The 15,611-nt window shown below is 36.6% G+C and overlaps 1 protein-coding gene across 2 annotated transcripts; it reads left to right on the forward strand.

Annotated features, from left to right (window-relative positions):
* Positions 1–5,408: 5,408 nt before the first annotated feature.
* Positions 5,409–8,153, forward strand: LOC103927789 (protein SRC2 homolog). Of its 2 annotated transcripts, none has more exons than XM_009336737.3 (7): positions 5,409–5,560; positions 5,732–5,836; positions 5,963–6,089; positions 6,211–6,282; positions 7,338–7,386; positions 7,490–7,805; positions 7,907–8,153. In XM_009336737.3, exons 1-7 carry the CDS (start codon positions 5,443–5,445, stop codon positions 7,942–7,944), a joined length of 825 nt encoding a protein of 274 aa, XP_009335012.2. In that variant the 5' UTR covers positions 5,409–5,442; the 3' UTR covers positions 7,945–8,153. The 2 variants fall into 2 exon arrangements, with proteins under 2 accessions (XP_009335012.2, XP_009335013.2); XM_009336738.3 differs by having other exon boundaries at positions 7,341–7,386.
* Positions 8,154–15,611: the final 7,458 nt, after the last annotated feature.

The raw sequence follows: 15,611 nt of genomic DNA on the forward strand, positions 1-15,611 counted from the left end.
TGGCCAAAGGCTCTCCAATGGTCAAGATAGTAAGCAATATTATAAGACTTTAGTAGTAGGCAAGAGAATAAGTGTGTGATAACTGCGCTACCAGAGATGAACCTTAGAATGATGTATTTATACTAGTTGAGATATAGCCCTTTTAAGATATGGAACCCGTATTAAACCTGGAGAATCCAAAATGATATTTAGGAACAGATATTCCATCCTCTTAGAAATTGAATTATTTACGACACATGCCAATCCCTAGATTGTAATATGGAAAACTTGGCTGATTCCTTACTAAATCAGGTTTCCATGTCTTGCAGAACATGCATGGTCAATCTCAGTGAAGTTGTCGGACTCCGATCACTGCTCCAAAACAAGATGATGGTGACATCGCTTAGGCATCTATGCAACTCCATTGTGGAAGTTGTTGAGTATATGACTAGCCTTCTGAGGTATTTGTATTATGATCCACCTTACTCTGTCCCTAAAAAATCATGGTCCCACAAGGTTGAATCAATCGCATAATCAATCTAGGTTTAGAGTCCTAATCAAATACAACGAGACTTGGAGGCGATAAAGTTTTGACCGAGGATAATTCTAAGTATCTTCGAAGAATATACCAAGAAATTGGAATATTATCAAGCTTTTACAACTCGGCAAGCTTGGTCATCAAGAAATCTAACCCTATAAATTGAAGTGGTTTGGCAACGTAGAGAGTCTCTTTAACTCAAATGTTGTATGTGAAACCTTTTCATACCCTGAGAAAAACACTAATTATCCTAACAACACTTTGGTAGCCACCAACGGCACGTTCAGTTTGGATTAACATCACGAGCTATAGAATTAGGCGATCAAGGAGCATATTAAGTTTGGATTAATAGCATTATTCCCGTTTCTTGGTTAACTATCCAAGTTGCTATTGGCGAGAAATTACTTCATTACCTTTCTTGGCGAAGTGAGATGTTAATCAAATTACTCAATGTTTGACACATTGAAAACCGAACCTTTATTGACTTAAAAGTAATGGCAACCTTGTCTTCATGTTTCTATAACCCTAGGCCGAGAGGCGTTCCTTCCTCGACCGTTGTCCCTCGGTGCATAAGTCAATAGCGTATTTCATTGCCACACCATCACTATCATCTTACTCGTCCAACCGAGCTCGGTCATGAGTTGGCGTGCCCATCAACAAGAAGGACGTAGTTATGTAATTATCAGCCTATGCACCATGTAAGTCTTGTAATTTTTAGAATCAACACCTGCATATATCATTTGGCTTGCTATTAAATTATTTTTCTTTAACAAATGGATTCTCCAAGTTGGCAAGTTCCAAACATGATGAACGGGTGGAGAAATGACTCCAAATCTCTAAGCACAAGGTCAGCTCGATCATTTCTTGCACATTCCATTTTTATCTTATGATTCTTATATCCCCCTTTATAATGCTAAGTCAATTCCAAGTGGATGCGAAGTGGGGCCCAACCTAACCTAAACAAGTATTTTTTGTTTTTGCCTAAATCAGAAAGGGTGGAAAACAATTTATATGAAACCAGTTTTTGTGACCGTATCGTTTTAGTTTAATAATATATTATTATGTAAAAAAGTTACACATATCAATACATTAATTGATCAAAACGCTACGTGACGGTGCTCATCCAGCACTACAAGAAAAATGGGCTAAGAACACAATTGATTTGTGCCCTTCTCATTTTCATTGAGCACAAATATATATTTGTGCTTTTTAAATTCTATTGAGCACCAAAATACCTCAAATGTGCCATCTAACATAAAAGCACATTAGTTTGTGTCGGGTATTTGTGCCTATTAAAATTTGAACACAAAACATTGTGTCCAGCTTACATGTCAGAGATGGAATTTTTTTTTATTAATTTACACAGACACAATAAAGGCTTTTGTGCCCTCTATTTTAATATATTTAAATTAAAAAAAATGTTTTTGTGTTCTTTACATTTACCTTTTCCCAACTATTTTTCCCTATTCACAATTTGTGAAAATATCTAGTTGCAATCAACTTGAATTATTAGTGAGGCATTTAGATTGAGATGTCTCATTTTACTATTTCTTTTATAAAACATTTGTGTGTTTTAGACTTTGATCAAACTAGCTCCTTAAAATGTGGCACCAATTAGATTATCATAAGCCCTTTTTTTATAAAATTACGTTAGGTGCCATTGCATTTAAATAAATGGACCACAATTCTTGAAAAACAGTGATTGATATTTCTATATTTCTGGAAATTAACTGTTTAAGTCATCGATATTTTCGAACATCGTGTTTGGTTTTGTACATACATGTTAATAGTTGTCACATATTGTTCATGCAATTTTCTCTCTCTTTTTTTTTTTCAATTTTATTCTCACATCCTACCATATAAATCAATGTACAAATGTCAACAAAATTATGAAAATCTACACATAGTACCTATAAAAAAATGTACGCAATTTATTTGTAATACCTTACGTATTTTTAGATGTATGATTTAGTTATTCATTTTTGTATGATTATGTGGAACTTGTTGGAAAACAAATAAGATGGTGGGTAATTTCATCTTTTGTGAGACCTTCGAGTTCAAGACACTTGGTGATAAATAATATTTAACTTAATGAACGCGTGGTCACAAACGAATGTGCATTCGGAGTTAGAACGAGTAAGTTACGAATTTTTAAAGTTAGAAGACAAATTGGTAATTTTGGGAGGGAGTATTCTAGAAGCCAAGGGCTTCTCCCATGTTACTTTCCCAGTAAGCTGATGCAGTAAGGTCTTCACCCTTTCCACCTGGTCATGTATATATAATTATTTGTTCTTTCGTCTCCTTCCTAATTATGTATATAATTAATTCATAAATTTTCTGATGGGTTTTTGTGTACCGTGGGACCCACCCACGTGGGTCTTCACCCTTACCTGTGCTTCTATTCCTTTCTACACGTCATCACTCTTCCGTCTCCCTCATTCATGCAATCCTCTCTCTACTTCTTCACATTTTTCTCTGTCATCTCCCTCACCATCTCTATGCTCACTGCACAGAAAACCGCATCAACCATCTCCATCTAACTAGCCACTCCGGCGAACCTTGCCACCACCCAAACACTACACTGCCACCTCACTCTCTCACAATCTTTTTGTCTCTCCCTCTCGGCTTCTTCCTTGACACAGGGAAACACATAAGCAATGATGGCGGCGGAGCTGGTGATCTTCGACGAGGCAACCACCAATGTCACCTTCCTTTCCTCACTGGAGACTCCCCATTACATTTTGCTTTCTGGAAATCAAAACTGACGCAACAAAATGACAAGCTTCGTCGCCGCTTGACTCCCCGGCGAGATTTTCCGTCGAATCCAGTATGAGTGAGTCTCAAAAACACCTTAGTTAGGTTCTTTAAGTTGTTTAGAGACGTTTTGCACTGCATTCCTGATTTGGTTAAGTTTGGATGTAGTTTCAACTCAGGGGACAAATTCCCTAGATTTCCAGCGAGGGCTATGATTTTCAGGCTGATTTTAAGATATCACCGGCCACCTAATGGCCCTGAAGAAGGTAAAATTCGAATACTTACCTTTGTAGCTTTGTTTTAGCTTTTGAATTGTTGAAAATGGTTGAGATTTGGACCAAAACAGACTCTAAAACCCCTGGCATGGCTGCAGGTTGCACTGTCGCTGCGTGTGGGCACTATTGTGGATGGCACATGGAGCATAGGCGCCTTCATCGGAAAGATGACTGCCTGAAAGGATGAATATACGTTTTCAAGGATGATTATACGTTTTCAAATTTTTGTTTCAGATTGTAGGGTATTTCGAATTTGTTATTTTTATTTTTATTTTATATTTAATTGATAGGGCTCAATTACAAAAATTGTGCTAACATGAATCTGAAATGGCATTTGACAAAGGTATCAGAATAGGGCACAATATAAACCTTATTTGTGCTCAACTTTTCGAGCACACATGGGCGTATCGTGCCCTCTAATCAAAGGTGACACCCATAGAGGGCACATATACAAATATAGTTGCTATTGGTCTATGGGCACAATTGTTGGTGCTTTTTGACCTCAAAGGCACTGATAATTTATTGTGCGCAGTGGCCATTTTTGTTGTAGTGCATGTAAGTCTTTCTCAAAGGAGACAAGACAATAACCAAGTCAAGTGGCATAACTCAGTGTGCGAAATGAGTGGGAATAACTTGAAAATTATAATATATCGGCAAATTGAGATTAAGTAGCAATTTGAAGAAAACAAATAAATAAAAATTTTGGTGTTGATTTCTTTAAATTTGTACAATGATACAATAACAATAAGAAAGATCGAAAATCACTTGGTATTGTTTTTTTGTTAGAAAAGTCAGTAAATTAAATACTACCTGATTTTTTTATGTGTAAAAACAAGATACTAACTTCATCAATAACGACTCAAGTTTGTAATAGCATTAGCAGTCCATTAGAAACACACGTGCAAAATATAGTACTTAAACTTTGAAAATGTTAGACATATCAAATTTTTAGATCATCTTTTATAGATTACACGACGTGGCGGTTGAGAAGGAGTCCAACCATCAATCGCCACATCACGTAGCCTACAAAAAATAGTCTAAAAATTTAGTCTCTAGGATCACCTTGAAACTTTTAGCTAAGAAATGGATGTCCTGAATGTGACTAAAATTTCGTTATCGTGTATTGCTCTAAGAAATCGTTTTGTCAATAAGAATATTACATTTATGTTTTTCATCTATTTTTTCTTCGTTAAACAATTATTACCCGTGAGATTGACCTAAAGACCTACTTCAACAACCGCCGTTCATATTTTCCATGTTCAGTTGATGACGTAAAGGAAAATTTCAGTTGGGTTGTTTTTGCTAAAGTAATTCCATTATGAACTAAAACGTGTTCCAATTTGATAATGAACTTGTATTTCTTTAAACACGTTGTCATTTTATCATTAGACCTGCTCCTTTGGCCCTTTGTAATGCCACGTGACCGGAACAACTCCACCCATATGAAAAATTCTTCGGGACTAAGTCTCAAATATAAACCTTGTCCTAATGAAAACGAGTAATCACCCATAACGATAATAAATTCCTTTGTCCTATATCCTAAATTCGTAATTAGAAGGAATTAGCCATGCAAGGAAAACCAATCATGAAAAACTGAGACTTAATCCCGATTGGTTTGGAACAAAATCTATTTAAGTCTTGCTAATTCCACGCGCTTTCCGTCGCGTGTGAAACTGAGATATCATCCATTTACGGCGCCGTCTCTTGTTCCCTTCCTCGAAGTCACAGAAACTAGAAAACGAAATACCACAGAAACCTCCTGGAACCACCATTAACCGTGTCTATTAATTTTAGGCAACCAAGAAACGTGCTTACAATTTTAATAAAAACTCAAAAAATAAAGTACGCGGATTAGGATTTGTATAAAAAAGGACGAGACCATTTAGAACGAGATAGATGCCAAGATTTCAACTTTCATCTTCCTATTCGTCTGCACCTTACTACTCATCGTTTCCTCCCGACTGTTCCTCCATGTCGATTTCTGGAATTCAAGGCCAGCTTCTTGAAGTCACTGGTATGGTTTCAAGTTCCCATTATTTTTTGTGTCAAAATACGCAATTTTTTTTTTATTATAAAAATTCAAGAAAACCCATCAAAATCTTGTTCTTTATCTTCTGTTTCTGTTTTTGTTATTCAAATTCTGAGTTTTTGTGATGTGGGTTTTGATTATCTGTTGGTGCTGCAGTTATTGGTTGTAACAAATTGAGAGATACGGAATGGATTTCACGGCAGGACCCATATGTCTGTCTTGAATATGCCAACACCAAGCACCGCACCAGAACATGCAAAGGTAATTTCGGATTTAGGCCCTGTTTACTTGGTTAAGTTGGCCTAAATTTCAGTTTTTGTTGTTCTTGCAATCTGGAGATTTGGATCTAATTTTGTACTCATACCCATGTTGTAATTATTGGTATAGACGGCGGTAAACATCCCACATTCCAAGAGAAGTTCGTGTTTCCGCTGGTTGAAGGTCTTAGGGAAATCAATGTTATGGTCTGGAACAGCAATACTGTCACATCGGATGACTTCATTGGCGGGGGAAAGTATGAAATTCTCAACCCATATGCGTCAACATCTCCATTTTGGCTTTCTTTTAGACCATTTTGGTTATTCTGAATTTTTGAGTTTGCTGATTTGGGTTATTTGGTGTGTCATGACTTTTAGGGTTCAACTTCAGAAGGTTCTTACTCAGGGTTATGATGACAGCGCATGGCCGCTTCAGACTAAACATGGCCGGTAACTACAATAAATTTGATCTCATTGCTTTTTATTTGTTCTAATGCTACTATAATGTGAATGGTTGGATTGTAAGGCATACTAATCAGGTTGCATATAGGTGTTATTTTAAAAATGTGACTTTATTTTAAGCCTGCCGCTCAAGTTGGATGTTCATATTCGAGAATTCTTAATATATCCAAACTCCTATGTCTCTGTTAGCAAATTGTTGTTGCACCTTGTTCCATCTCTAATTAATTCAAATTATCCGAAAAGGAGGTGGTTGTGTGTACTATGCATGCTCAAGTCAATGATCTTCATGCATGAGTTTCCTTTTTCTTCCCATCTGGATTGTTCGTGTTAACCATGTATAACTTCACCAATATTACATCCCTTGATTTGGTCCTTCATATTTATTTTTCATGATGAGATAATTTAATTTTGGGTTTGCATTGTATTAGGCAAAGAAACAGCTATTCATTGTGTGATTATGAATAGATCATGCTAGTCCATGAGTTGTTTTAGGAGCAAACATTGCGTGAATTATGTGCAAGCACTCGTGTTTATGCTGCAACATTAGTGAGCAACAAGTGGCCTAAATGAGAATCGCCCCAAGTAGATTGATGTTCCTAATTGACGATGCTATTTCTGTGTCATCTGTTCGCGGAGTCTCCACTCAATATTCACTCAAATTACTTTTACGTGGTTTTGTGTTCATCTATCAATTCTCAGACAGCTCAAACACGGGCTGTGCAATCATCCACCATGTTATTTTTTATATTCTGTAAAATAAAAGGGCGAACAAAAAAAGAGGGAATTAATTTGCAATATATCCCTCGTATTAAGTATAGTAATTTACAATTTGGGCTAAAGAAGAGAAAAGGGCTGGGAATTTGATAGAATATCTTGCGGTACATTTCATCCTTTTTGAGTACCAGTTTTGATTTTCCTTTCTTACAAACGCATGGAATTGGTTTTTGCATCTAGAAGGTTCATTAAACAAACCGTCCTATAATTAGATGTATTCTGCTGTGTTTTGAAATTGTTTGACTTCTAACACGAATTCTTTTTCATAGTAGATATGCAGGAGAAGTGCGGCTCATAATGCATTATTCGAAGACCAATGTAAATTGCACCCTCTCTCAATATAACCGGTGACTTTTGAACAGTCTTGTATGGTCATGTTAATTATCTGTCGAGCTGATTTACTGTGTTTGGGTTACTGCAGAAACCGACATCAAGCTATGCTCCGTCTGCACCACCATATGGAGCACCACATGCATCACAAGCTCATCTATATTCAGCACCCCCACCTGCAGGTCATTATGCACCACCAGCGCCTGGACCTTACCCACCAGTGCCAGCAGGCTATGCAGCTCCATCTCCCTATCCTTCATACTCGCCTAATTCAGCAGGGTATCCACCATCTCCATATGGTCCCAATCCATCAGCGTATGGCCATACTCCATCTTCCTATCCTCCCGCACCATACCCACCAACTTCAACATATCCCCCACCCCCACAATCCTCACCCTATCCTCCAAGTAAGTTCTTTCTTCGTTTTTATTTCCTTTTCTGTGTCTTACTTCTGGCTGCTAGTGTGATTCATCAAATACTAATTTTCTGTTGTACACTTTTCAATCAGATCCTTTTCCTGGACTTTATCCTCCATCACCGTACTAAGATAGAGCTCCTCCAGTTGTACCTGAAAAAGAGAGAGATCTCCCCGAGACCCCAAATGAAGATGCGATTGATAAGATGTGGTACTAATTGTGTATAGTCTAATACTCGTAGTTTGGTAGTTGTCTTACCGCATAGACGGATGTTCCAAATTCAAATTTGCACATTCGTTCTCCCCACTGTTTATAAAACGAAGAGTTTCTGAACCAGAATTTTGGTAACCTGTATGATTCTGTTATTCTTTGGCCTTTTTCATTAGTTCACGAGGCAGTTACGTGTTGTTTTATGCTAGATTTGAACTTGTTCGAATTAGTTGTATATGTTGGTGGATAGTTGTTCGAAATCCTGAAGTTATGAAAGGAATTTGTAATCTGAATTTTCATCTGAAAGGCAAAACAAGGATACTTTATAATCGGCGCAGGTCAAATGCAGTCTATTGCTATACCTTGGAGCCAACAGAATAAAATTTCGTTCTGCAGACTCGCAGTCACTTTCAAGGAGTTTCAATCTACAATGAAGCAGAAAAAAGTGTTCCTCAAGTAAATCTCCAGTTCTAGGCAACGCGCCTCTCACAATAACTGATCATGTGACCAGCATGCGATTCACGTTGTATGCATCCGTCGTTTACAAACTTCTGTCTAGAATCGATGTATGACTTATAATGATTCAGGCCTTGTATATGCATCCGTTCCGGTCGTATACTATAACTTCTCCCTGAACCCTAAAGCTAAAGGCAACAGAATAAAATCGACCTGTTTTGATTTTTTTCACCTTGAGGGTACGAGGAGCAACATTATTGCTTGTCCGTGCACTGATGATCTATCCCACTCGATCGTATGAATGCTTTCATAAGTGAAAATCAATAATGTTATAAATAAAAAATTTGATAGGATTAAAAGCACACCACAAAGTAGCACACAAATGTCCTATTGATTTTCCTTATTGACACTAAGATTTGTCAATTGTAGCATATGAAAATAAGGGTCTTTCCCGTAGAAGATTGTTTTATCTAACTACTTAAAATGTCACAAAAACTGGACTGTTGTCCCTACTGGCCATCCACCAAAAAATAATTATTAGACCAACTTACACTTATCTAAAGTCTACCAAATTTTATATGAAAATACTAGACACACAGAGCTACACTCACAAATTTTTGGGATTTTTGGAGTTGATTTGCTATTTAAATTAAATCGAACAAAAACAGAACAGAAACAGATTTTAAGTAGTTCACAAATTAAGAAAAACGAGTTAGGGGAATTGCTATCCACTACCAAATAATCATACAAACATGTTATGTTTCATTCAAATTCCTTCTATTTCCGGATGAAGATGCTCAAGTTGGCTCAATATTAGAACTCAACCCATTACTCTTTCTTATGTAGTATGTTAAGAGAATGGCGTTTTCAACTTAACTTAGTCTCTAACATGCAAAATCTAGAATGGCGTGTTTATAGATTTAACAAGTAGAAATCATTTAGAACAAAAAGTGTTTGAGTCATCACAAGGCATCGTAAGTATTAGTGTTGTCTTACTTATCCTAGAAATTGGTTCACATGTTAATCGCAATTAACAAGTACTACTCTAGAACATATGTAGGTCCTCATTTGACAAGGGCAGGCACACACATATTCATAGCATTAGAATCCTAGATATGCTTACTAAGTATGCATCCATAGAAAACATATAAAGAATTCATCAAGGAGACAAGTAGTGAACCAATTTTCATCCATTATAAAAGTAATTCACACGAAATGTCATAACAAACTTGCAATCATATTCGGGGCTTCAGACAGCCCTTAATTACTAAAAATTTAGTACACAATCCTTAAGTTAAAATAAAAGATAGACATGAGTTTGAGAAAATAGAACCGAAAGAAATCGACTAAGGCTCCTCTTTCCTTCCTTCCCCAATGCTACTTTTAAACCAATTCTTGCTGCATCATTTTCTTCTCCTTAACTCACCCACTAATAGACATTTAGTGATGACAATAAGTGAGAGGAAATGTAAAACAATTGTAACTCCTTGGGTAGCCTTTATGCCAATTACTCCCTCTTAATCCTCATCTTTAATTCCATTTCCTCTGATATTTGAATAGGTGTCAGCTGGTTTGTTCTTGATTGCATCAGTTTTGGCTACTAGATTTATTGGATTTATTGCTTTCAATGCTTTCTTGTCAGTTACAAACTGCTTGGCCTCTTGGAAACTTTTCAGTGTTAAAACGGCCATAACTTCTTCTAGAAAAATGATATTAACAATCCGCGAAATGCTTCAGAAAATAGACATCCGTAGCTTTCCAAACTTATCTAATTCATTCTGAGCTGTCCGCAACTTGCTTCCAAAGTCAGCTGACCTACACAGGCAGTTTTGACGAATTTGTTACTTAAAATTCCACTTGTGTTATTTTTCTTTTCTTTACTTGACAAATCCTACAATACACAAAAACAAAGTAAATAACTCAAAAATATAAGAAACTAACTAAGAAAAGACAAGTGAATTTGATATAAAATATATATAAATATAAGCTTATCAGTAGTCCATTGTGAAAGGCGATGATGAAATTTTTTTCGAACATAAAGAGCATTTCCACCAGTTTTAGGAGGGAAAGGGCAATTGCAATGGAAGTACCCTTACTTTGTGAAAGTTTACCGGTTTGGAAAGCGGAAGGACAAGGGCAATTACTATTCACAACTATATTTTTAGCTTTTTAGTCAAAATGATCTTTGAGATTTGCATAACTCCTCACTTTGATCCCTAAGATTTGAAATCAATAGAAATAGTCCTTGAGATTGTCCATTATCAATCATTTTGGTCATTTCGTGAAAAATTATGTTAATTAAGGATCAAAATGACAAAAATATCCTCAATTTAACGAACAATAGGCCAAAATGATTTGACAAAAAATTGAGGGTATTTTTGTCATTTTATTTTTATTTAATGGAGATTTTTCAAGAAAATACCAAAATGATTGATGATGGACAATCTCAGGGATCACTTCTATTGGTTTTAAATCTCATGACCAAAGTGAGGAGATTATGCAAATCTTAGGGATCATTTTTGCTAAAAAACCTATATTTTTAATATGTTTTATGCCTTGTAAATGTGTACTTAATAAGTTTGTTCTTAAAAAATAAAACTTCATATTTCATTTTGATAATTTAATTTTAAATACAAAACAAAGTATAATATTACAAACAAGCATAATTAATAATAGTATATAATAGGATTAAGTACCTAAAATCTCCTAACCTTTTAGTGTCATTGTAAATTGGTCTCAATCTTTTTAAACATTTCAAAAAAGTACCTAAACTATTGAAAATGTCACATTTATTAAGCTCCAATTAAATTTCTATTAAATTAACTAAGCTTACTTTATCTCCAAAATCAATAGAAGGTCATGGAAGCATGGTTACCACATAATAACAGTCACCACCACCCCATCAAACCATCACCTCCAAACCCAACGCATAACCACCGACTCCACCCTACGACTCAAGCCTCCAACATCAAGACGAAGGTGATGGAGGTTGCTAACATGGTACGGACTGCCATTATGTAGTTGGTGGGTTTTGAATATAAAGGTTGGAATGAGGTTTCAGTGGTCGTAATTTGAGCTTGGAGGTGGTGCAGGCTTATAATTTCCCATCTTCATTTTTGTTTTCCATTTTATTTTGTGAATTTGTTTATTTATATTTATTTTTCATCTTCATGTTTTTTTAACATTATTTTTATTATTATTTTAGTATCTATATAAGCTAAAAAGTGGGATCAATTGTTGTCGCATGTACATTAACAAAAAAATAAATTAGGGCTTAACGGATGTAACATTTTCAATAGGTTGGGTACTTGTTCGAAATGTTTAAAAAGGTTGAGAACAATTTAGAATGACACTAAAAGGTTGGGAGGGGGTTAGGTATTTAATCCTAAATAATAATTAAAGTAATTAACTATGCTAGAAATTAATAGTAAACGATATAAATAAGGCATAATAGATGATGATGGGCAAGAATGGTAGCAATGACTAATGAGCATAATTAAGGAGTGGTGTTATACCCATCCCATAGATGATGATGGGCAAGAATGGTAGCAATGACTAATGAGCATAATTAAGGAGTGGTGTTATACCCATCCCAGTGTCTTATTTCCCCACCCACCTTATATTCACATCCACCATAAAAAGACAAAACACACATAAACTCTTTCCCCACCCACCATTATTCCCAAAATAATCCTATATATTTCTTCTTCCAATTTTCCTTGCTTTAAAATTTTTATTATAATTTAACAAAAATGAAAATTATCATTAAACAAATATGCCTAACAACTCCAACTCCAAATATCACAGTAGTCCCCTCCCAAAAAAACTCCTAGAACCGTCACTATCAAAACACCCAAACCTTAGCCCAACCCCCTTCCCGCCCCCCTCCCCCCCCCCCCTAAACGAAAAAAAAAAAAAAAAACACTCAGCGCCCCTCCTAGCCTAAAATGCTCGGTCGGCCTCAATGTCGTGTTTTGGGAATTGGGAGATGGTTATCGAGTCCCCATTTAATCGAGTCTTTGGAGGACCGCAGAGGAGATTAGTGGACGAGATGCGCTTGCTATTCGAGCACAGCCTCGACGAATTTGGCGAAGGTCTCAGCCATGGCGAGTGAGACGATCGGTGAGAAAGCTAGTGCATAAGAGAGAGGGAGGAGAAAGAGAGGGAAGGAGGAAGAAGCAGTAAACAGTGAGGTAGGAAATTAAAATAGGGTGAAGTTGTGGAGGCTGAGGTCGGGGAGGGTGGTGGTTATGGGGTTCTTCAAATTTTTTTTTTGGTTTTTTTTTTTTTGGAGGTGAAAGGGCTTGTGGCAAGATATGATTGTTTGGTTTTTAAGTCTTTGAAGGTCATTTTATACAAGAATAAATTTGTCAATTAAGTATTATTTTAAAGTGGGTGAAGTGTTAAGATACTAGGGTGGGCTTAGTAGCACTCTAATTAAATCAACTACATTTGTGTGGGTGGCCTTTTTAATTAATTCACCAGCATCTGGGTGGAGTCCAAGCTTTACGCTGATGTCAGCGAGCAAAACCCACAGGCGCAAACCCATTCATGAATAGGCAGGGCATAAGCCTAGCCCAATTGCCTCCCCAATTTTGCACCGGTGGACCACTTTTTTTGGGGCAAAGGCAATTCATCCCAATTACCCTATCAATTGAGCAATGGGTGGATGATGTGACATTTCACATGGATTTTGCAAGGCCCATTTTGTCTTGTCATGAGATAGTTCATACTTCATATTGGTTTGTAGCCTAAGGGTGTGTTTGTTTGAGCTTCTTAGGTGGGACTGGACTGGACTAGACTAGACTAGACTAGACTAATTGCTAGTGTAGCCTCATGTTTGGTCAAGGATTAGGTTTAATGGGATTAGATAGGACTCGCTCGGATCAATGACTTCGCTAGGAGTTCTTAGCCAAGAACCCCAAATTCGGCCGGACTCGTAAGACCTTCTGCAAAAGAGAACCTCGCTCATCCTACGAAAGAGAGTCGTCGCACATCGCTCCCTCTTTGCCCTACTCCCTTATCTCTGCATCCTGCTTACCCTCATTTGCTCTTCTTATCTGGTAAACTTGGAATCTTCAATTTGTTCGCAGATCGTGATATTACTGAGCTTTATTTGATTTAGTTGTTTCGGACTCGAGAAATTTTCAATAAATAGACCTCTGCACTCGAACAAATTAGGGTTTTGATTTTTAGGGTCAAATTGAGATTAAAATTTGGGGTTTTCACATTTCAACTTTTTTGCTTTTGATCATCTTAACAGAAAATATAAACGTGAAGAGCAGCAACAACTGCAGCAGTGACAAGGAGAAGAAGCTCATCCACCTTCTTCTCAGGTGACCTCTCAGGAACCCTCCACCCAAACTGCCCCTCCTCCTCCCCCGTTCTATCCCAGTCGAAGTAACCCTCTTTCTCTGGTTCTTTTGAATTTGCGACTAACGTTTTTAAGATGCCTTTTTATGTATTTGAATTTTTTTCCATTTGTTTTTTTATTTATGGGTAAATTACACAGAATTACCTCAACTATTAGGTCATTAATAGTTTCATACGTCGTCTTTAAAAAGTTTCAATGTCGTACCGTATCTTTGAATTTGTTGCAATGTCATACATTCCGTCAGTTGTCTGTCAATTCCTCTATTAAATGCTGACGTGGCACACTTTCTATTAAAAAACTAAAAAAATATTATTAAAAACTAAAAAAAAAATCATTTAATATTTTTAAAATATTAAAATAATAATTCATTAAAGAATTTTTTTTTTTTTTTTTAACCCCAAGTTCGTCTTCCCCCCACCCCTTGCAACCCAGAAAGAAAGAAAAAGAAGAATAAGAAAGAAATAAAAATAAAATAAAAAATAAAAAACCATCTTCATCTTCCTCGACCCCCCCTTCCCTGCAACTCACCTCTTTCTTCCCCATCACATCTTCCCCTTCCCTCTTCCTCCGCACCCACCCTCACACCCACCCTTGCACCCACCCTCTACACCCACTCTCTTCCCTCCTCTACACATCCCACTCCTTAAATCCACACCCATTCCACCCCCCCCCCCCAATTTTCTCCGCGCCCAATTTCTCCATCCGCGAAATCGGCGGAAGACGGATCTGGGTTGTAGGGAAAGAGGGTGGGAAAGATGAAGTTTTTTTGTTTTTTTTTTGTTCTGGGTTGCAGGTAGTGGGTGTAGAGGAGGAGGGAAGGGGAAGGCGGGAGGAGGAAGAAAGGGGTGGGTTGCAAGGAAGGGGGGTCGGGGAAGATGAAGATTGTTCTTTTTTTTTTTTTTTTTTTTTTCTGGGTTGCAAGGGGTGGGATAGGGGGAAGATGAACTTGGGGTTTTTTTTTTTTTTTTTTTCCTTCCTTCTTTCTTCCTGGGTTGCAGGGGGTGGGGGGGGAAGACGAACTTGGGTTTTTTTTTTAATTTTTTTATAAATAACTTTTCTTTAATTAATTATTATTTTAATATTTAAAAAATATTAAATGATTTTTTTAGTTTTGAATAATATTTTATTAATTTTTTAGTAGAAAGCGTGCCACGTCAGCATTTAACAGAGGAAATGACAGACAACTGACGGAAGGTATGACATTGCAACAAATTCAAAGATATGGTATATGACATTGCAACAATTCAAAGACGAGGTATGAAACTGTTAATGACTAATAGTTGAGGTAGTTCTATGTAATTTACCCTTTATTTATTTATGGAATCTGGGTTTATTGAAAGGTGTTGAATTTCAGAATCTAAGTTGAATTTTTGCAGGTTGTATAATGCGATTTAGTTAAGGTTTACGTGTTAGAGTTTTTCAATCTGTTAACTTTTATGTCGGGCAAGTTCTTGTTATATTTGAAATATCGGGTCAGTGATTGCGATTTCTTTTGTAACTACATCTGTGTTAAAAGTAATTTATTTCCCTATAGGATGTAGGAACAAAGATGAATCCTTGTTCTTATGTTGATTCCGTTTGAACCTTTTCAAATAGTTTTCATAATTCGAGATCTCTACCGTTGGTTGGTTTTGCTTTATGATGAAGCCTTAGAGGTTAGCTATAATGTAAACAAAAAACAGTTATCGACGGATCGAGGGTGCGTACAAGATCATTTATATGTCGAAATCCTTGGGGATGCATGCCGTATAATGTTT

This window comes from the organism of the source record quoted next, unplaced genomic scaffold (assembly GCF_019419815.1).
Source record: "Pyrus x bretschneideri cultivar Hongxiangsu unplaced genomic scaffold, Pyrus_bretschneideri_v1 Contig55, whole genome shotgun sequence".
NCBI classification, from domain to species: domain Eukaryota; kingdom Viridiplantae; phylum Streptophyta; class Magnoliopsida; order Rosales; family Rosaceae; genus Pyrus; species Pyrus x bretschneideri.

Excerpts from the sequence above, each read along its gene's own strand:
- LOC103927789 (XM_009336737.3), top strand. The coding sequence starts at position 5,443 with ATGCCAAGATTTCAACTTTCATCTTCCTATTCGTCTGCACCTTACTAC. Across the intron at positions 5,561-5,731 it reads CCAGCTTCTTGAAGTCACTG|TTATTGGTTGTAACAAATTG; the intron begins GTATGGTTTCAA and ends TTGGTGCTGCAG. Across the intron at positions 7,806-7,906 it reads ATCCTCACCCTATCCTCCAA|ATCCTTTTCCTGGACTTTAT; the intron begins GTAAGTTCTTTC and ends CTTTTCAATCAG.